At 38.2% G+C, this 23,524-nt stretch overlaps 2 protein-coding genes across 3 annotated transcripts in view; one reads left to right on the forward strand and one right to left on the reverse strand.

Annotated features, from left to right (window-relative positions):
- The window catches only part of LOC127935359 (uncharacterized), a 103,676-nt gene extending 101,171 nt beyond the window's left edge, over window positions 1-2,505 (reverse strand). For both annotated transcript variants that reach the window (XR_008148071.1, XM_052533163.1), the window contains exons 1-4: window positions 2,373-2,505; window positions 1,532-1,584; window positions 391-720; window positions 3-251 (exon numbers count right to left, since the gene is read on the reverse strand). Coding sequence is in view for 1 of the 2 variants with exons in the window: in XM_052533163.1 (XP_052389123.1) it covers window positions 3-251; window positions 391-720; window positions 1,532-1,584; window positions 2,373-2,374 (634 nt within the window). In the remaining variant the exon portion in view is untranslated. The remainder of the gene's footprint in view (window positions 1-2; window positions 252-390; window positions 721-1,531; window positions 1,585-2,372) is intronic.
- An 18,867-nt stretch (window positions 2,506-21,372) lies between these two features.
- The window catches only part of LOC127935349 (uncharacterized), a 159,897-nt gene continuing 157,745 nt past the window's right edge, over window positions 21,373-23,524 (forward strand). Inside the window, exons 1-2 of the mRNA XM_052533146.1 lie at window positions 21,373-21,572; window positions 22,781-22,833. Coding sequence (XP_052389106.1) covers window positions 21,571-21,572; window positions 22,781-22,833 — 55 coding nt within the window. The 5' untranslated portion in view covers window positions 21,373-21,570. The remainder of the gene's footprint in view (window positions 21,573-22,780; window positions 22,834-23,524) is intronic.

The following is a 23,524-nucleotide window of genomic DNA, read 5'->3' on the forward strand; positions in this document are numbered from 1 at the left end:
ACCTGTGATTGAGACTGTGATCAAGATTTCTCCTTCAGTGTCCAGAACTCTGTATGTTCCTGCATCACTGTCCAGAAATGATTTAATGATCAGGTTTCCATCATTATCATCATTCATTCGGTCGCTCTGAACCCCGTGATCTCTCGTCCAAACCTCCTTCCACTCTCCACTAGAGTTTGTCTTCACTTTATCAGCATCAGACACCAGAACAGACATCTTTAGCTCCTCGCCTGTTTTCACAGAAATCTCATCTGAGGAGAAACAGAAAGATATTAATCATTATTATAATGCTGTCAATCAATCAAGACCATAAACACAGATTTATGATTGGTGACCAGATGTAATCATTTAAAGAAGCAGATGCTGATGTTTGATCAGTTTAGTCTTCACCATCAATATGAAGTCGGTACGTCCACTTCTTTTGTTCAATCGGCACTATCCGATCATTATTTGGCTTCAGCTCTGTCTGATCATTATTGTAATAGATATCCAAAGTGTAATTCCCAGCGTCACTGAAGATCAGATTCTTGATGACGACGTCACAGTTTCCTTCTTTAAACACTCGTCCACTACATTCTTCAGTCTCACACACAGATATGAGTCTTGATATGTTGTCTGGCTGCTTGAATAAATCAATCTGAACAATATTATTGTCCTCATGTTCACATCTGAGTCTGATGTTTCCTCCCTTTTTTCCAGACACAGATATAGTGGAGGTTTCTGCAAATAAAGGAAATATTAAATCGTTAGAAAGTATCAATACTGAAAAATAAATGTGTTTCTGTCTATTCTCTGTAATTGATGTTATTATAAAATATTCTAATAGAGATAATTTATTCAGCTGTATTTTCTTTTGCTGCAGATATTTCATCTCAGTGGAAGTGGATTCATCATCTGTGAACTGATGGAGGAGTTTCTCTAATATTTAAGATCAGATATGAATGTAAATATTAAGGATGTTCATTGCTCATCAGAGACATGATCTATTTTGTCTTTGTGCTCTTCATCTAGACTCTCAACCTCAGGTTATTCATCGTCTCTACATGAAATAAAATCATTAAATGCTGAATCTCAAGCACTAATGACTAATGAGATCTGCTTCATGAATGAACAGAAAACAGCAGCTTCATCACAATCTAAATGAGCTTCCAGAGCTTTACCTTACAAACACCTGAGATTCAACTCTTCCTGCTTTTAACAAAAAATACAGCAATCGTTTATAATAATGAACACAGAACTAAAGAAGTGACTTCATTACAGCAAAGATATTCATAAAAAAAATTACATTTTAATTTATGATAAAAATAATATAAAGCTGTATCAGATGTAAGAGAGCAGATGTAATGAACTCCTGAACAATTTTTATTAATAAATGAACAGCAGATAAATCAGTGAAATCTCCACATCAATCCACAAATGTTCACAAAAGTCTTGGTTGAGAGACACAACAGAGAAATAATTGACTAGAATAACTCTATCTGACACTGAACACCAAGAATAAATAGAGTTTCTGAACATAAATGACACTGACCGCTGTGATAAACCAGACAAAACAGCAGCAGAAGAAGATTGAAGCATCTGAACCTGATGAGAATAAGAGACAGATACAGACACACATCACAAACACATTAATACAGACAGAAAATACTGATCTGAGAGAGAAAACACTACACAACTCACACAATACACAGACTACTAACATTATCAGTATTTAAGTATTTAACACGTGGATCTTGAAAATGAAAAAAAAAGGATAATAAAAAACATCAATCTATAATCTGAATATTTGGTATTATAAATATTATAAGTATATATATATATATATGTGTGTGTGTGTGTGTGTGTGTGTGTGTGTGTGTGTGTGTGTGTGTGTGTGTGTGTGTGTGTGTGTGTGTGTGTGTGTGTGTGTGTGTGTGTGTGTGTGTGTGTGTGTATTTCTTATTCATCTGAGTCAAAATGATGGACACAAATAGACACAGAGTAACCAAACAATCCTCACATCAACGTACAAATAATTTGATTGCATTGAGTAATCAATGTAGAACATTTTAATAATTACAACAACACTAATAAAACCCATCATCATAATCTTAGTTCATCAGAATAATGTTAAACATCTTCGCTCATTTTCTTTGCATCAATAGCATCATTCATATACTGTTGTATACTGTTGTTGTTCTCTTGATAGCCTGACTGCTTCTATTGTTCTCATTTGTAAGTCGCTTTGGATAAAAGTCTTATTTTGCTAAATGATTAAATGTAAATGTAAATGTAAATTAACAACCCGTTTCCACAAATAAACACAACTATTGGTAGAATAACACAAAGACATACAAGCTTTATATTTCAAATTATAAAAAAAAAAAACTTACATTGTAAAAGTTCTGCATTGGTTTTTCAATCTGGTTGTTTAAATTTCGTAAACCACTTGGCGTTTAGTGAGATATGAATGACAAAACCGAAAGTATCATTTCCTTACAGGGATTTTTCAGGAATGTGTTTGGCTCCTCCCACTAAAGGAGGAGTCTTGTCTTCTTTTACTCTCTATGGTCTCTGCAGGACTATGATCGGTATTGTCCTCTGCTGGTTATTCTGTGAAAGCAGTTTGAGCTCTCAGAAGATGTGAGATCACATCTTACACAGAAATTTGGTTAAAAACAGTGAGAGTCCAGATAAAGTCAGCTGAAGTTTATTCTGAAGAAGTTCTCTGATGATTTCAGTCTGATCTCAACAGTTTGAGCAGTAGATGTAAACTAATTTAACAAATACACATTTTATCATAATTTATTCAATAAAGCATTATTTTTCTGAACTTTGTAAAAGAAAATAGTAAAACAATTTAATTCATACATAAATACAAATCAACACCAAGAAAATATATAGTTTAATATATAGGCTACTCTTTCACAGCAGATTTACAAAGAATAATGCAAATCACCAATTAACTGTTATCTCCTGAACTGAATTTTTCTTTACCACACTATTCCATCTAATGCAGCTTCATGCTACAGGCCCATGTTCACTTATTTGTTCACTCCTTCCTGATATCTTCTCAGCTGTCGTAGACTATTTAGGGATTAGTGAATGAATGAACGAGTGAGTCATCTGGATGTCATTATATCAGATGACCACTAGATGTCCTCATAACCTCATTTATGCATAACATATACACTATGTTACAGACACAGTGTCAACATTCATCTTTATCATGAAGAACATTTTAAATAATTGTTTAATAATAATTTTTTCTGCATTACTAAAGTGTATTCCTCAGATTGAGAATCGTCCACATTCAGTTAAACCCAAAGTCCCAAAACACAAGCAAGAGCTTCTAGAAGTTATTTTTCCTTCACAGATCCGAGTAATCATGGTAGAACAACTAAACATTTATATTAATAATCTCACTGTAAAAATTATAATCACAATCATCATCGTATCCACAGTAATGTTGATACAGCAGAGACAGACAATCCTTCACTAGGTTTAGTTTTACACAAACAAGCAGAAACACTGTCATAATAACACAAAACACAAAAGTTGGCTATATATTCAAAAACGAAAACTTGCATGATAAATGTTCTGCATGTGTTAAAGCATAGAAATCAAAACTGTATCACAGATGAGACTGATGTAGATATAGTGCAGCATGAGCATGTGTTTCACCAAACCCTCTGACAAGGACATCCAAGCAGAGCATCTGACAGTGTTCAGACTCCTGGACAAACCTCCAGAGGAATCTGATCGATTATTTATTTTATTGGTTATTTAATTGGTTTACATCTTTACTGTGTCTTATTCTTTTAGCTCAATATATTTCTGCAATACATTTCTAGGATCATAATGGACACTGAAGACCATAATGTGACTAAAGTTATGTGAAATATGTGTGTATTGTAACTGCATATTTAAACGATAAATTCAGACTTTTAATAGATTTGGTACAGTTTTCCATAAGAATGAGTCTGAGTTAAAACTCTTAACTGATTATGTTTCACTTTAACAAATTTGGTCATTGTTTCAAAACCTGCTCTTATATATATTTTTTTTTACGTGATTATGTAATGCAATTGAACCATTTAGTTTAATTCATGAATTCAGTTTTCAGTGTAATGCTCATACGAATGGATCTCAGAGGATAACTACAGCGTCCACTACTTGTATTACATCTCAACAGAATACAGTGTAGAATTAATTTAGTCAAACAAACAAAAACCTGGTGTGTAAACTCTGTGTTACAGACCGTTCAAGTCTGAGCAGAAGTTACATTTCAGTGACCTCTGACCTCTCTCTGCAAACCAGAGGATCAGTTTCCTGTAAGCTTTTCACCGTGCATCAAGACGTGTACTTTATAGTGTCTGAAGAGTTCTGACTAAAGTGTGTGTGTGTGTGTGCGTGTGGGTGTGTGCGTGTGTGTGTGTGTGTGTGTATATGTGTGTGTGTGTGTATGTGTGTGTGTGTGGGTGCGTGCGTGCGTGTGTGTGTGTGTGTATATGTGTGTGTGTGGATAAATCTACTTTAAAGGAGGACATTTCAACAGTGATGTCATTTTACTGCCATCTTGGAAAGAAGGCAATTGGATGATTGCTGTAAGTTCATTTATAATAACTGCTTTTAATTAAAAAAGTTCAGAATTGTTGTGTAGAAACACATGACTAATAACTGGGAGGAGACCCCGGGGAACACAAGGACACGCTGGAGGGATTGTGTCTCTCGGCTGGGAGCGCCTTGGTGTCCCCCGGAAGAGCTGGAGGAAGAATCCCTAAACTCTTGTTTCCTTTTGGAGCATCAGTGAACGTTTGAACCTTTTTTAATAGCTGTGTTTGAGTCCCTCAATCGTCCTCAGTGTGAAAGGATTACAATCATTAAACAATGAATAATTACATTAATAATTCACTAATAAAAATCATCATCATAATGATAAACATACATATCCTTAGCTTTATTAGCAGGTTAGCACTCTTTTCCCCAAATAAACACATCTATTGGTATAATAACACAAAAACACACAAGCTGTATGTGCAAAAGGATAAAAAGTTACATTGTAAATGTTCTGCATGAGTTTTATATTCTGTCTGTCTAAATTTCATAAACCAAGACCCGTTTTGTGAGATTGAAGTAAAAACGAAAGTGAAAGCATAATTCACACATAGCTGAGAGCTTTCAGAGTCTTTCAGAGAGAAAATAGTTGAGTCTCAAGGTGTTTATTGTCCTCTGCTGGTTATTAACAGAACATGACTTTTATTATGAAGGAATCTCGTCTCTCTGACATCTTCATGAATCTGATCTCAGATCAGCTGTTAGAGCTGCACGGGTCACGTGACTGATCTCAAACATCCAGACTAGTCCTGGACTAAAGTGTAATTCTGGGCTGAAAGAAACTTGCACTGAACTGATCTTAAAATATATCAGTTTGTTTGTTTTGTCTCAGAAAGTACACCAGTAATGTTTTTTCCTGAGGCAGGTTTATAAAAATGACCTAAATGTCCTAAATGAACTATGACACAAAGAGTTTTGAGTTTTAAACCACTACATTCTTGCCTGAAATACTTTTAAAATTACATTTTCCCAACATCCCAATCCCAACATCACAGCAGTAATGACTTTATGAACTACTTTACTTCTAAAATCGATACTATTAGAGATAAAATTGCAACCATTCAGCAGTCAGCTACAGTATCACATCAGACAGTGCACTATAGACCCCCTGAGGAACAGTTCCACTCATTCTCTACTATAGGAGAGGAAGAATTGTATAAACTTGTATAAAGAGAGGACCAGGCCTGGACTTTATTTTGTATTTGTGCATGTCAGTCATCCGTGAGGGGCTGACGCGCTGTTTTGTCTTTATTTTGTTACATTAAAGTTCTTCCCGTAATTAGGAAGTTTTATTTCATTACACTGTTATTAAGCCTTTCATAAAAAAAGACACAACTTGACCCCAAAGAAATAGTTAATTAAAGACCAATCTCGAATCTCCCTTTTCTGTCCAAGATACTAGAAAAGGTGGTATCCTCACAATTATATTCCTTCTTAGAGAAAAATGGTATATGTGAGGATTTCACTGTTATGCTGATGATACGCAGCTCTATATTTCCTCGCAGCCCGGTGAAACACACCAATTTGAAAAACTAATGGAATGCATAGTCGATATAAAAAACTGGATGACGAATAATTTCTTACTGCTAAATTCAGAAAAAACAGAGGTGTTAATCATAGAGCCTAAAAACTCTGCATGTAATAACCTAGAACACTGTCTAAGACTTGATGGTTGCTCTTTCAATTCTTCGTCATCAGTTAGGAACCTAGGTGTGCTACTTGATCGCAATCTTTCCTTAGAAAGACACATTTCTAGCATTTGTAAAACTGTATTTTTCCATCTCAAAAATATATATAAATTACGGCCTATGCTCTCAATGTCAAATGCAGAAATGTTAATCCATGCATTTATGACTTCAAGGTTAGATTATTGTAATGTTTATTGGGTGGTTGTTCTGCACACTTAGTAAACAAACTACAGCTAGTCCAAAATGCAGCAGCAAGAGTTCTTACTAGAACCAGGAAGTATGACCATATTAGCCCGGTCCTGTCAACACTGCACTGGCTCCCTATCAAACATCGTATAGATTTTAAAATATTGCTTATTACTTATAAAGCCCTGAATGGTTTAGCACCTCAGTATTTGAATGAGCTCCTTTTACATTATACTCCTCTACGTCCGCTACGTTCACCGTAGCCACCAGATCCAGTACGTATCCAGACCAGATGGTGGATCAGCACCTAGAAAGGACCTCTACTGCCCTGAAAGACAGCGGAGACCAGGACAACTAGAGCCCCAGATACAGATCCCCTGTAAAGACCTTGTCTCAGAGGAGCACCAGGACAAGACCACAGGAAACAGATGATTCTTCTGCACAATCTGACTTTGCTGCAGTCTGGAATTGAACTACTGGTTTCGTCTGGTCAGAGGAGAACTGACCCCCAACTGAGCCTGGTTTCTCCTTTTGCTAAATTTTTTTTTTTTTTTAATCGAGGAATCAGAGTTTTAAATGTTTACATTTACGGTTAATAATCTCTGCTGCTGCTGTTACACTCACAGTCACAAACAGCTTGAATCATCTGGACTTTTTGAGGCAAATATTTTGGCAAAAAATGTTTGCATTTTTATTTTATATTATTTCTTAATATAGACAATATCTGCCTTCATTTTGCATGCATCTTGTTTATTCTCGCTTATAAACTTTTTGTTGCTCTTTTTGTTGTGTTGTTTTTTATCCTCATTTTTTTTAAGTCGCTTTGGATAAAAGCATCTGCTAAATGAATAAATGTAAATGTAAACTTATCAAATTATGGCTTCATTTCCTTACATGAATATCGAAATATTCAAATCAAATAAACACCTGTATGATGCAGTATTAGAATTATAATTTAATTTGGGGTCCTGAAATACCCTGAACACTGCACAGAGGTTAAGATGACCACTGCTACATAAATCAAATAAAAATTTAAACTCATCCTATTTTGTTTTAATTTTCCCTTACTAAATTATACAGTTACTGGAGCTATGGACTGTGGGATTACTAACTGACTATTAACAAAAATCTGTCTCTAAACCTCTTTTCTCTTTATTAAAAGTTGATCTAGACAAGTACATGATCGAATCAAATGTTTTGCAAATCCGCTTGAAAGGCCTGATCTCAAATGATTCGCGAAACGCGCTTCGGAGTCCCGATCTGAATGAATCCAATGATTTGCAAAACGCGCTTTGTAGTCCCGATCTGAATCAAATGTTTTTGAACTCCGAAGCCCCGATCAAATGATTCGCGAAACGCGCTTCGGAGTCCCGATCTGAATCAAATGATTCGCGAACTCCGAAGCCCTGGAGCGATACATGGTAGTTGTCACGTGAACCAGTTATGCTCTGTGATTGGATATACGTCAGGGCTTACGTATGGGTGATGAACATACAGAAAGATAACACAAGAGAGATTCTCGTGTATGCGGTTGCTTCATGCTGAATAAAGCGAGTTAAAGACGATCTACTGTCTCTTCATATATCTATATATATTATACGAAGATAGATACACTTCACATGGTGTCAGAAGTGAACCGACACAGCACGCTGACTGAAGGAAGTAGTTTGACAGGAGAAAACCGGACAGGATGGCAAAGTTTTCGGCGCCGGAGCAGCTTAACTTCGCTAAACCGGAGGATTGGCCCGATTGGAAACAACGCTTCTCCCGGTATCGAATAGCAACGAAGCTTAACAAAGAGCCAGCCGATGTTCAGGTCAGCGCACTGATTTATTCTATGGGCCCGGAGGCAGAGCAAGTGTACAATTCATTCGTCTCGCCAGATGACGACGAGGGAGAGGAGGAGGATTTTGACCAAGTGCTGAAGCTGTTTGACGCGCACTTCGTGCCAAAAAGAAATGTGATTTTTGAGAGAGCACGTTTTCATTCGCGGACGCAAGAGGCGGGTGAGTCCGTTGAACAGTATATAAGGCACTTGTATGAACTCGCAGCCCACTGTGACTTTCATGAAAAGGAGGAGGAAATAAGAGATAGACTTGTTATAGGGATTAAAGACAAAGATCTTTCATTGAAGCTACAAATGACAAGTGACCTTACTCTGAAGAAAGCAGTTGACATGGCCAGGCATTCTGAGCTAGTGAAGCAACAGAACAGCGAGGCTGGTGCATCAGGGCACGTTGATGAAGTGAAATCAAAAGTTTATAAAAATAAGTGGAAAAAAACACAATATGAGGCAGCAGGAGGACGAAAAGAAAATGAAAAGAAAAACTGTGGTAGATGTGGGCGCAGACATGCAAGAGACAAATGTCCAGCTAAAGACAGAGAATGTAACAAATGCCACAAAATTGGTCACTTCGCAAACAAATGCAAAACCAGAATGATACAAGAAGTGACTGAAGAAGTAGACAGCTTATTCTTAGGATCAATAAATGAGACTATGACCAAGAATGAGGCTACAGTGGATGAAGTCATCACAGATACAGAGCCACCATGGCGCACAACACTAGTGATATGCCATACTCCAGTCAGCTTCAAGATTGATTCTGGTGCTGACACGACAATAATAAATGAGGCTACATATAGCAGCCTCCGTGTCAAGCCGAAACTTAGTCCAGTCACCTCTAAACTGGAAAGTCCAGGAGGAAAAGTGGTCCATTTGGGGCAATTCCTAGCTAAGACGCAAGAGACAAAAGGAAGAAAAACAACAGACTGTTACTTTAGAGTAATAGTGGCAAAGTCTACTTGTGATAATTTACTGAGTAGATCTGTCGGTGTTCGTCTGGGTCTAATACAACACATTGAAGAAGTCAGTGTGTTTGGGGAATTAGGGCTGCTTAAGGGAGACCCCATAAAAATAGTCCTAAAAGAAAATGCTAAGCCATACAGCGTTGTAGCCCCTCGCCGCATACCCATTCCGCTGCTACCTAAAGTAGAGGAGGAGCTTAAGCGAATGGAGGAAAATGGCATAATAGAGCGCGTGACAGAGCCTACAGAATGGGTAGCGCCTATGGTGCCTGTGATAAAGCCAAACGGTAAAGTAAGAATTTGTGTAGGTCTCACTAAACTAAACGAGAACGTGAAAAGAGAAAAATTCATCTTGCCGACCACAGACAGCATCTTACACAAACTGGCTGGAAGTAAGGTGTACACAACTCTGGATGCTGCCAGTGGATTTTGGCAAATGGCTCTGGATGAAGAAAGCTCAAAATTAACAACCTTTATAACACCAAATGGTCGATACTGTTTTAAACGGCTCCCATTCGGGATAACATCAGCACCAGAAATATTCCAAAGGAGGATGCAAGAACTACTGCATGATCACGAGGGCACAGTCGTTTATATGGATGATATTCTTGTGTTCGGAGCTACTCTGGAAGAGCACAACAGCCGCCTGAAAAAGGTGATGGAGACAATCCGTGCATCTGGTTTAAAACTTAACCGCCAAAAGTGTAAGTTCAGGCAGGCTTCCATTCACTTCTTGGGCCAGGTCATCAGTCAAGAGGGCGTAACTCCAAGCCCAGAAAGAGTGTCCGCCATCACCGCTCTGGAGACACCTACAAATGTGAGTGAGTTAAAAAGAGTACTGGGTATGGTGAATTATGTCGGCAGATACATACCCAATTTGTCACAAATCCTTCATCCCCTTAACGAGCTGTTAAAGAATGCAGTAGCATGGGTGTGGGACTTGCAGCAAGAAGCAGCCTTCCAGAAAGTAAAGTCGCTGATATCCTCTGCACCCGTTCTTCAGTACTTTGATCCAAAACTGCCCACCGTAGTAGGTGCTGACGCATCCAGTTATGGATTAGGAGGGGTGCTGATGCAAAATCATGGAGGCACACTTAAACCGGTAGCCTACTGCTCTCGTACACTAAATGAAGCGGAAAAGAAGTACGCACAAATAGAAAAGGAGTGTCTTGCTAGTGTATGGGCCTCAGAAAAGTTCTATCTATATCTGTGTGGTCTGGAAAGCTACAAACTACTAACGGACCATAAACCACTGGTGACACTCATCAACCACAGAGACCTAGACAAAACTCCACTAAGGTGTCAGCGACTTCTGATCCGCCTAATGAAGTTCAATCCAGTCGCTGAGTACATCCCAGGAAAAAACCTGATAGTACCTGATGTGTTGTCAAGGCACCCAGAGTCAAAAGTGGACGACACAAAACTGAGTGAGGACATCCAGGCATATGTGGACTCCATCGCAGAGCTGGAAAGGCCTAAAACAGTGCTGGAGCGCATAAAAGCAGAGACAGAGAAGGATGAAACCCTGCAGAAAGTCGGACAATACATTAAGTCTGGCTGGCCACGATACAGAAAGGATGTCGTGAGGCCTGCTCTAGACTATTTTATGGAGAGAAGTAGTCTCAGTGAGCATAATGGACTGGTAAAGAGGGGAAACCAAATAGTAATCCCACAAATAATGAGAACTGAGATGCTGGAGAGAATCCACCATGGGCATCAAGGCCTAAACAAATCCAGGGAGAGATACAATGATGCCATCTGGTGGCCAAAGATAAGCCATGCAGTAAAGGAGAAAGTGTCCTCATGCCCACACTGCAATGAGCACAAACCAAGCCAAAGCCGGGAACCACTCATTACAACGCCTTTGCCGAAACTCCCGTGGCAAAAACTAGCTGCAGATCTTTGTGAGTTTAAAGGAAAGCAATTCCTGGTTGTTATTGACTATTATTCAAGATGGCTTGAAGTATTAAGTCTCACCCAGACCACGAGTGAAGCAGTTATAAGTAAGCTGATGAGCATATTTATACGGTTCGGGATACCTGAAGAGCTGATTACGGATAACGGCCCACAGTTCACCTCACGGCAGTTCCAGGACTTCACATCTAAGTATGACATCCAGCATACTACATCAAGCCCATATTATCCCCAAGCTAATGGGATGGCGGAGCGAGCTGTCAGGACCGCTAAAAGCATCCTTAGGCAACAAGACCCCCAGCTAGCTCTCCTGATCTACAGGGACACCGCTACGGAGCCGACAAAAGAAAGCCCAGCCAGACTCCTCATGGGAAGGAGACTGCGAACCACAGTCCCCAAGCTCCACCATCAGTTGAGACCGTCATGGCCAAATCTGTCTACAGTCAGGCAGACAGATGCCAAAGCTAAGCAGGCCTACGAAAACACCTACAACAGGAGATACTCAGCTAAGCAGCTTCCCGCCTTAGGGGTCGGAGACAGAGTGCGACTGAAAACAGATTCAGAAAAGACATGGAGAGGCACCGGGGTGATTCAGGCTTCGTGTTCCACTCCCCGTTCGTTTGTGGTGAAAACGCCACAAGGAGACACCATCAGACGAAACCGGAGGCACCTGCAGATTGTCAACCAAGAAAGGAACGACTCTCCAACACGATCACCAAAAGTCTCCAACCCGCCGGGCAGCATAACATCAGCTACCTGTCCAACTCAAAATAATTCAGAGACTGGTAGTTTAACATCGTCACCCAGAGTTTTGAGAACACGCTCTGGACGTGTTGTGAAACCTGCCGTCAAGTTAACTTACTAGTCAGAAGAAATGAGTTAACTAGTGATGTTCACAAATGAGTACAGACCACTTATGTTGAAGGACAAAAGGGAAGGTCTGAGAAGAATGTTTGTTTATATTTGCTTGTTCAGATGTATTTTGTTAATGTCTACTTAAACAGCAAGTTTAAAAATAATATTGATAAATAGAATAAGAGTTCTTATGTTTATTTAATACATTTTTGGAAAAAAGAGAATATGGAAAATATTGTGTTTTAGACCGAAAAGTAATTTCAGGGTATGTTTCTGAGAAACAGTTGTTTTGTTTAATACTGTATGAATCCTTAGACTTAAAGGGGGAGATGTCACGTGAACCAGTTATGCTCTGTGATTGGATATACGTCAGGGCTTACGTATGGGTGATGAACATACAGAAAGATAACACAAGAGAGATTCTCGTGTATGCGGTTGCTTCATGCTGAATAAAGCGAGTTAAAGACGATCTACTGTCTCTTCATATATCTATATATATTATACGAAGATAGATACACTTCACAGTAGTTAGTTGCTAACGTGTCAGAGTGCAGCAGTGTTTCGGGGTGCTGTTTGTAGCGCAAGGTATGTCCAAACAATCAGTGTTGTATGACTAATTATTAGTATTTGGGTTCAGTGCACTGAGCGAGATCTTATAGTTTTGATGGGTTAAGGGGCTGAGTGTTTGCCAACGGCGCTATTGTTTGTGTGGGTGCACTCTTTCGAAACGACACGTTTGGAATGCCTAGCCTGACGAGCACAGAGGAGTGCTCCGTGACCCTGGGGAGATTGTGAAGTGCAGGAACACTGTCTGCTCACCCAATCGCTAGATTGTAGGCAGGTATGTTATGGCTGTGATTATTCTGTGTTAGGTAAAACGTGTAATGCAGTTATGTGCTTCATGGTCTTTGCTGAAAGGGGTATGGGTAGAGGACTTTTTCTCTCAGTAATGTTATCGGCGTGGGTGCGTGTGTTTAACAGCTATATGTAATAGACTGACTTATTATGAATTTTAGGCGTAAAGAGCTCTTAAATGAGTTTTTGTTGTGTTTTTTAGAGGCTGCCACAATCCGATTGTCGGCTGCTGTTATCTTGAATGTGTAAATGTGTATGAATGTACAGGTGCTGTGTTGTTGTTTTTTGTTAGACACGTTTCCGATTTGTTTATTTTTTTCTTTCCTTTTTTGTCTTTTCCCGCTACCTGTTGGGTTTCTTTTTTTCTGTTGTTGTTTGTTCCTTCCCCTTCCCTATTCGTAGTCTTGGGGTGGATTGGGCCCATAGGATAGACAGGCTTATCAGGTTCTAGTCTGGTTTCCTTAGTGTTTCACCCGTTTTGAACTGATGTGTGCAGTGTAGAGCTGTGACGTGTGCAGCAAGTGGCATGCTTGCTGTGGATATGTAGGCTGAGTTTGTAGTGTTGGTTCTACCATAAAAGTGGTGTGCTTTAGTTCACTTGTGGTATTGAAACCTAGGCTTGGTCCAGCTTGTAACCCAGTGCCCGCCCTCCTATGGCTTATCCCAGTGTCAAATTATGTATTTGTTATTTATTGACAACCAAAAGCGACTGAATTTTAATTAAAGAAAAAATAAAGATTGTATTTTTCTACTCTGTTAAAAAAAGCCTGTGCGTGTGCTCTTTTTGTAACAGAGTCCCCTTGCCATTACGGGTTGTGTCCAAGGGGTGGGGTAGTTAGCATTGCCATAGCCCTTCTGTTACACTCACAGTCACGAACAGCTTGAATCATCTGGGCTTTTTGAGTCAAACATTTTGGCAAATTTTTTTTAGCATTTTTCTTATATTATTTCTTAACATATCAGACAATATCTGCCTTCATTTTGCATGCATCTTGTTAACTCTCGCTTATAAACTTTTTTTTGCTCTTTTTGTTGTGTTGTTTTTTATCCTCATTTGTAAGTCGCTTTGAATAAAAGCGTCTGCTAAATGAATAAATGTAAATGTAAACTTAGCAAATTATGGCTTCGTTTCCTTACATGAATATCGAAATATAGCGTGTTTCATTTTGTTTCATATTGTCTCGCCACCATGCTAGTGGATCTGCCGTAGAGTCAATTGGTTGATCTTGGAGATAGCGGGTTAACTCCGTTTCAGCGCGCGCTCTGATCGGTAAAGGGGCAGAGATTTCAGACCTCCGTTTATTAAGGAGATCTGTCACAAAACTCATGATCCGCGCCAAAGTTTTTTGAGCAAATTTCAAAGCCGCACCCGCCCGCCATCCGCTGATTGTTTTGCTGATGCGAGCCGCAAAAAAAAAAAAAAAAAGCCATTGTCTGTTCTGGAAAGGATGCAGCAAAAATATTTAATGCTAGAGTATGAGGCATAGGCCTACGCTGAGTTTCATTTACAATGAGATACGCTCTAGTTCACAGTGCAGTGCAAGTGAACGCGGCGCGCTGGTGCTTCCATGTCACGGTTATCATTGTCTGCTATATTTGCTTTTTATTTATTAAAATACATGCAATTGGTTGATGAAACATCTATTAAAATTAAGATAAAATTTGTTCAAAACGAAATTCGTTTTTAAGAAAGGTTTTCTACAAAGCAAAATTTAATGAAGTGGTAAATATCATGTCTGACGATTTACAAAACTTCATTAAGTGGTAAAAACCATGTCTCCCGATATATTGCGCATCTGATGATCCTATCTAAAAAAATGAAAATAATTTTTGATAAAAAATGTTTGTAAAAAATATTTTAGTGACACGGTTTTGGCGGTTATAAAGTTCTAATGACGGTGTTCAACTATAACCGCAGGTCTCACGATTATATACTAACCATCACACCCCTACAAAAATCTTTCTCTAAACCTCTTTTCTCTTAATTAAAAGTTGATCTAGACAAGTACATGATCGAATCAAATGTTTTGCAAATCCACTCCGAAAGACCTGATCTCAAATGGTTCGCGAAACGCGCTTCGGAGTCCCGATCTGAATCAAATGTTTTGCAAACTCCGATCAAATGATTCACAAAACTCCATTCAGAGTCCCGATCTGAATCAAATGTTTTGTGAACTCCGAAGCCCCGATCAAATGATTCGCGAAACGCGATTCGGAGTCCCGATCTGAATCAAATGTTTTGTGAACTCCGAAGCCCCGATCAAATGATTCACAAAACGCGATTCGGAGTCCCGCCGATCTGAAGCAAATGTTTTGCAAACTCCGAAGCCCCGATCAAATGAACTCCGAAGCCCCGATCAAATGATTCGCGAAACGCGCTTCGGAGTCCCGATCTGAATCAAATGTTTTGCTAACTTGTAAGCTGCTCATCCAGGGGAGTGGTAGCCTATTAAGCCTAATACTGAGAGCTCCTCCGTGTTTCCTCATGACGCCCTGGGGAAAAGGAACACCTGTGTGGCATTAGTAATTAGAGGGAAGCATTATAAATGTATGATGTATTGCTTGTTGAAGCAGGGTTTTTCGGGTTGTTGCTGCTGAGTTCCTTGCCAAAGCTGCCGTGCTGGGACGTGGTTTAAGATTGTTGTGCGACTTGTGCGAATCCGTCGGGAGGGATATTTTGCTGGGGTTTTCCCCCAAACATTTATTTTATGTTTGGCGTTGAGTTCACTGAAAGGAACCCACGTCCGGTAGCGGGTAAGAAAGCCAGGAGTACATTTTCCTTTTATTATTGTATTGGGTGTTAATGTCAGTGTGGTGGACCGTAACGGAGATTTACTTCGATACTGTACTTAAGTACATTTTTCAAGTATCTGTATTTTACTGGAGTAGTTTTGAGTAACTTTTACTTCACTACATTCCTAAGCATAAGATCGTACTTTTAACTTCACTACATTTCATAAAACATACTCCCTATAATAGCCTATCTCACGTGCTCCGACACGCAGAAGCGGTGTCTGATTCATCATGAACGAACTGAGTCTTTTCAAAATATACTTTTAAATCGGATCGCAAATCGCACCAAACGATTCGTTTACTGTCTATGGAATTATCCGATTTCAGCTGTTCTGGAGTCGACCACTCACTGATTCAAATGAACCGTTTAGTGCGAGTCTACAGAAGTAAGAACCGTGAGATCTTGTGAGCGCGCGTGAATCTGATGTTGCTAAAAGTAAGTTATTAATGTCGAAATTTAGGATTAATTATTGTAACTCAAAATCATATTTAGGTCAAAATTGTCAGTTGTTTGGTAACTAAATCCGCTGTAAAGAGTGATCTGTTTAAGCCCACTGAAATGCTCGAGTGCAGACGATGCAGACACATCAATCATCTTCTGTGTTTTAGGTTAAAAACAAAAATACCATTAAACTAACACCGATTAAATTAAATAATTCATGTATGTTCAAATTCCCCGCTGCCATAATATTAACAGTTTCAATAAAATGCTACCATGTCCTATGTGACGTCTGTTTTTATATTGTTTATCAACTGTAACGTTATATTGTTTGGATTTACTAGGCGAGTAGATGGACATGAATGTTTATTCATAACCGTACTGAAAATCAGTAAATATTGTTAGCTGATGCTAACTGTCTAGCTAACAAGCTTGCTGGTGCTAACTTGAGGTAATTTGTATAAAATATATATATATATATATATATATATATATATATATATATATATATTACACACACACACACATATCTGGGGAGAAAGGATGTGATGTTCATAACATGGTAACTTCAGTAATTATCAAAGTGGGAAGGGATGCACCCCGTTTGGCCAGGGATGTTTTTACACCACAGACAAGGTTTGAGAAGGAAAAAATCATTATGAAAATATAATATTTTCCTTAAAGTGTTTTTCCTAACTTCAGGCCTTATTATCATGTCCTATATAACTGTGATGTTCTGTAAAACAACAAACTATAAAATACTTCTTTCTTACTGGTGAAAATCAGATGGTCAACTCTGCTTTCTTCAGTTAACATCACTCTCATCAGCGTAGTTCATATCAACAACAAAAATATATCTTGACTCCATATAGTGGTTCTTTTGGAAAAAATCCCAGGTATTTAAAAAAAAATGTGCTAATATAAAATCAAATTGGCCTATAAAATTGCAAACCTCTATCTTTCAGTACTTTTTTACTTAAGTGAAAATACAAAAGTACTAAATTTTTTGATGTACTTAAGTAAAATTGAAAAAGGAGTTCTTTTACTCTTACTGGAGTAATATTTTACTATACTTATCTGTACTTTTACTCAAGTAACCAGTGGTGGACGAAGTACACAAATCAAGTAATGTCGGTCCCTGCTGTGTTTGCCGGGGAGGCCCTGGTGTATGTGTGAACCCAGTGGTCCCCCGGCGCTATTTGTGTGTAGAGTGAGTGTGTGTGTGTAAGGGGGTGGGCAGGTTATCCTTTTTCATATGCCTCCTATACAGTTGACGACGGCTAGATATTTAGCATGAGTATTATTGACGATTTGTGGTGATTTAATATTTGGTATGCATTTATTGGTGTGGTATTTATGACTATTAGGTTTTGCATTGTAATGAAGATGAGAGGTGATCACATGAATATATTTAATGCATGTATTGACTAACTACTGAAACCTTGTGCTGCATATATCCTGTTGGTTGTTACTTTATTCTTGAAGTTAACACATATTGATGAAAGCATTCATTGCCTCTTAATTAAATTGAACCTGTCATGACTGCATTAACCTGCTGCCCCCTGGGTTCTAATATTATGATTGTAAAATAATAAAACTATTAGTTAATGAGTTGAATATTGGCCCACTGAAAGTATTTAGTCCAGTAGAGAACCTGTAAACCCTGGGTAGAGAGTTTGTGGGGGTTACAAACTCGCTCCGAAGCCCCGATCTCAAATCATTCGCTAACTCGCTCCGAATCTCAAGTTATTTTCCAGTGAAAGCGCTATAGCGTTCATTCGCTTGCCGAAAAATGCCGGAGACCAAAAGTAATCAGATGTGTATAGTGTGCCTATGTGTTCTATAAAAAAAAAAAACGCAACAAAAAAAAAACAACTTTATTTATCATTTCATAGTTTTCCCACTAGCAGGTGAGTAGATGATGATGATGCCACTGGCAGGTGAGTAGATGATGCTGATGTCACTATCAGGGGTGTAGATGCTTGAACGGCACTAATAGATCGGTAGGGGTGTTGATGCTAATCCCTCCACGGGACTCCGGTAAAAAAAATTGTGACAGGAGACAGGGCACTGTTCAACTCTTTATCTGAAGTATTTTAGGGTTCACAGCAGATGGCACAACATTACTCAAATCAGACTGGAAGTTATGGCTACAAAGTGTTAAATGTGGTCTTTCTGAAATAAACAAATATCAGTTTACATCTGCTAAATGTAAATTACAGACGTGTAATGGAACTAACAACTTGCTACTTGTGGGGTGGTGTTGGTGCAGTGGATAAGACACATGCCTTTGGTGTGAGAGGCCCGGGTTCGAATCCACTGTGAGACACCAATGTGTCCCTGAGCAAGACACTTAACCCCTAGTTGCTCCAGAGACATGCGACCTCTGACACATATAGCAGTTGTAAGTCGCTTTGGATAAAAGCGTCAGCTAAATGAATAAATGTAAATGTAAATGCTACTGTCACATTATACATTAATCAACATGAGAGGATTAACGGTGCTAGTGACATCATGCTCCTCCTCACCTGCTAATGACATTAGCATCATCTACTCTCCTGCCAGTGGCATCAGCATCATCTACACACCTGCTAGTGACATCAGCATCATCTACACACCTGCTAGTGGCATCAGCATCATCTACTCACCTGCTAGTGGCATCAGCATCATCTACTCACCTGCTAGTGGCATCAGCATCATCTACTCACCTGCTAGTGACATCAGCATCATCTACTCACCTGCTAGTGGCATCAGCATCATCTACTCACCTGCTAGTGACGTCATGCTCCTCCTCACCTGCTAATGACATTAGCATCATCTACTAACCTGCCAGTGGCATCAGCATCATCTACACACCTGCTAGTGACATCAGCATCATCTACTCACCTGCCAGTGGCATCAGCATCATCTACTCACCTGCTAGTGACATCATGCTCCTCCTCACCTGCTAGTGACATCATGCTCTTCACCTGCCAGCGGCATCAGCATCATCTACTCACCTGCTAGTGACATCATGCTCCTCCTCACCTGCTAGTGACATCATGCTCTTCACCTGCCAGCGGCATCAGCATCATCTACTCACCTGCTAGTGACATCAGATATAACCGCGTCTGGTTCCGGATGCGGACCGGAGTCCGCCTATTGAGTATCCCGGCACTATACCATAATATAATTGTTATTATATCCGAGTTGTCTCTGGAATGCAGAATTATTAGGTTAACATTTCAATAAACGATTGTGTACTACAATTACGAGCCATTCTATAAGGTGATATTTCAGCACTTGACAAACGGACAGCGACTCCTAGAAGTAGCACTTAAAGCACGGATACGTGCGACTGTGTTAAGTGCATTTTTTTTTAGAAATGCACGTGAAACAATTACGAATGATCATAAAATGACTTGTAGAAAGTTCTCTTAAGATCTAAGATCAATCATTATCGAGAAACGCAGCGCAAATTAACAAATGGCTTGACATAAACCGTACTGAGGCAGAAAATACAGGGACGGGTTTCCCGATAACGACTGAATAAAAAAAAAAAAGAAAAAAGGAAACCAGGTGCCCCTTATGGGAAAGCTAATTTCTGATACTGATATGGTTTATTAAAAGGCGAACTATACGAAGGTACACAGAACATGAGATCTAAATTGTTTTGGAAAAGTAATCATTAATCTTCTTATGTGTTCTAGAGCAATTTTTTGGGCGGTGGGTTTGTGGTCAAGTAAATACTACATAAAAACAAAAGTAATTTCTACATTAATTTAGTTAAGGCAAGAATTAAAATTATTTTTTAGTAAATTAAGTAAAATTAGTACTCAATTTAAGCTTGTAGAAATTAAAGCTGGAACTCATAAGTATATTTTATTTGGAACAGTTTGTTATAATATCACAGTTACAGTATGATCCCATACACTACACTAACAAAATATTCATTGAATTTACTAAAATAAATTGATTGCAACCACTTACCATAAAATGTTTTAGTAAATTCAATGAATCATTTGTTTCAGTGTATTTCCCATCATGCACTGGGGAATGAATAATTAAAAAGTTAAATTTTTCACTGTTGTATTTACACAGTTTTATGGTTGCTTTTGATGTTAGGTTTAGTAACATAATTTGTTGTGAAAATGTTAAATGTTAAATCAAGGAAAATACATGTAATCTATAATCTAAATCTAAAGTCAGATTTACCAAATGAAAGTTAATTTGACTAAAATACTTGTGAACATCCATAGATGCAAAGTCATACACTGATAAAGAGAGTAAATACTGAACTCAACTGTATTAATGTGTGTTTGCACGAGAGATCTGTTAGTTTTGTGGTTCACCATTGTGCTGGAGAGTAGAGGCAGTGTTTCAGTCAATAAGACACAAATGCTGATCTTCTGCTGCTTTATATAAAGACAGTAAATGTGGAGCTGCTGATACAGTGGTGATCTCTGTATTGAGTATTTCAGCACATACATGTGTGTTATAGCTGACAATGAGCTGCAGTGATTTGAGTGAAAGTTATGCATTTAGTTACTTTACTACTACACTAAGTGTTTGCAGTTTTATATTAAGAAATATTCCTTCTCAGTGGACTCAAATGAAATAAGTTCATAGTACTAACTTCGTAGGAATGCTAGCTTTAAAACTCAACTGTTTGAAGCAGTGGGAGTAGAGTTAATTTCCATGGTAGAATTTACGGTGAAATACTGTAAAAATAAATAAATAAAATAAGAGTAGTAAATTAATGGATGAGAGCTGTAAATTAACAGTACTTTACTTGCACCCCTGCTGCCAAGAAATTACTGTTATTTAACGGCACAATTTATTACAGTGTAATTAATGCAGCCTAAATATCCTTTTAACGGATTTGGATATTAAAAGCATTTTAGTGTGTTATGTGTAAACCAGGTTAAAGAGATGGGTCTTTAATCTAGATTTAAACTGCAAGAGTGTGTCTGCCTCCCGAAAAATGTTAGGTTATTTCAGAGTTTAGGAGACAAATAGGAAAAGGATCTGGCGCCCGCAGTTGATTTTGATATTCTAGGTAATTGCCTGATACATGATTTGTTTGTTTGTTTGTATTTATGAATTAAATAGTTTTACTATTTCATTTGACTAAGTTCAGAAAAATAATGCTTTATTGATAATATTATGATAAAATGTGTAGATTTGTAATTAGTGTACATCTGCTGCTCAAACTGTTGAGATCAAACTGAAATCACAGGGAACTTGTTTAAAATCGACTTCAGCTGACTGGATCTGGACTCAAACACTGTGTTAGTCAAATGTCTGTGTAAGATTTACCAGCAGAGGACAATAAAGACTCAATAATATACTCTCTGAAAAACCCTACTTTCGGTTTTGTTGAACTTTGATGTCACTAAACGTGCTGTGGTTTATAAAATTTAAACAGCCAGAATATAAAACTCACGCAGAACTTTTACAATGTAAGTTTTTTTTATTATCTTAAATATAAAGCTTGTGTGTATTTGTGTTATTCTACCAATAGTTGTGTTTCTTTGTGAAAAAGGGTTGAGTTCTTACACTAAAGATGGTAACGTTAAGGAAATGAGTAAACATGTTTATCATTATTCTGATGAAGAAAGATGGTGGTTTTTATGAGTGTTATCATTAATGTAATTATTAAAAAGTTCTAAATTGATCACTCACAGTCAAATGATGTCTGTGTTGGTGTGAGGATAGTTTGGTTACTTTGTGTGTGTGTGTGTGTGTGTGTGTGTGTGTTTGTGACGGTGTTGTGTCGAAGTCTGTTCCTCATGTTTTCAGAGATGAAGAACGCCAAACTCAAAACCAAACAACATCCATGAATCTGATTTAAATGATTTAATCGATATTACGCTAATGCTCCTTTCTGTTTATATTCACTGAACACATTTGATATGTATTTCAGTCCTAGGTCATTGAGAGATAGAACTGTAATTCACACGAGTTCAAGCATCAGTATCCAGATACATTATCCAGATTATCATTTAAATAAAACAATAATTATGAACGCTAATGATGTAGTTTTGCAGTAAATATTTAAAGTATCACATATCCTCCAAAGCATAAAGGCCTATGTATTATAATGTATATTATGTAATCACTCTGTTTGTGTGTGTGTGTGTGTGTGTGTGTGTGTGTGTGTGTGATGCCAATTAACTATTTTAAACTGAGATTGAGAAGCACAGACAAGAAAAATATACTAGTTAGAGGCAGAATTATGTTGTACCTTTATTTGAATTCATATGTCATGCACAGTGCAGCGATGCTGTGATCAATACCTAAAAATATAGTAAATATTATAAGATGATAAGTGGAAAGAGTGGAAGGAGAACACGCGTGTGCTCTGTGTGCTGTTTGTGTAGCATGAACACTAAACTAAGGAGAAACAGAGAGAACGGACTTCAACACAACACCAGATCATGTTGACCCAGATAATAACTGATAATATTTATAAAACCAAATATTCAGATTACAGTTTGATGTTTCTTACTCTTCAGGTAAGATCCATGTGTTAAATCAAACTGAAACTGAATGTTAGTAGTCTGTGTATTGTGTGAGTTGTGTAGTGTTTTCTCTCTCAGATCAGTGTTTTCTGTCTGTATTAATGTGTTTGTGATGTGTGTCTGTATCTGTCTCTTATTCTCATCAGGTTCAGATGCTTCAATCTTCTTCTGCTGCTGTTTTGTCAGGTTTATCACAGCGGTCAGTGTCATTTATGTTCATTAACTCTATTTATTCTTGGTGTTCAGTGTCAGATAGAGTTATTCTAGTCAATTATTTCTCTGTTGTGTCAACTGCTCTCTTACATCTGATACAGCTTTATATTATTTTCATCATAATGTAAAATGTTAAAATGAGTCACTGCTAATATTGCTCGCACTTATTGTCCTTGCTTATAAGTAAATCGCGTAAAAAACAAACAAAAAAAAAAAACAGTATTTTTCACACAATTCACTTATCTGTATACCGCTGTTTTCACTGTCATAAAAACGGGCTGATGACTTCCTTGTTCTATAAAGTCCCTCCTTCAGAAATACGGAACGAGTTCTGATTGGGCCAGCGGTTCCTGTGTTGTGATTCGACAGCATCTGAGCGCACGCTGCCCTCCTGGAAACACGATTGGGCTAGTTTTGGAGTAGTTTTGAGAAGCAAGTGGGCAGGATTTGTTTTAAAAACCTGGCAATCCTGATCTGAACCATAGACAGTAAAAGAACACACGTGCTGGAGATGAACTTACAATCACAGAAGCGTTTTTACTGACGAGATGCGCATGAAAATTGCATTCATTTTTTGCACAGCCCTAACATATAGTTAACAAAGCTAAACAGCGTAACCCTTTGTGTAGTAAGTTACAGAAACTGTTAAGCGCACCAACTTAAGGGGGGGGGGGGGG

This window comes from Carassius gibelio, chromosome A19, assembly GCF_023724105.1.
Source record: "Carassius gibelio isolate Cgi1373 ecotype wild population from Czech Republic chromosome A19, carGib1.2-hapl.c, whole genome shotgun sequence".
Lineage (NCBI taxonomy): Eukaryota > Metazoa > Chordata > Actinopteri > Cypriniformes > Cyprinidae > Carassius > Carassius gibelio.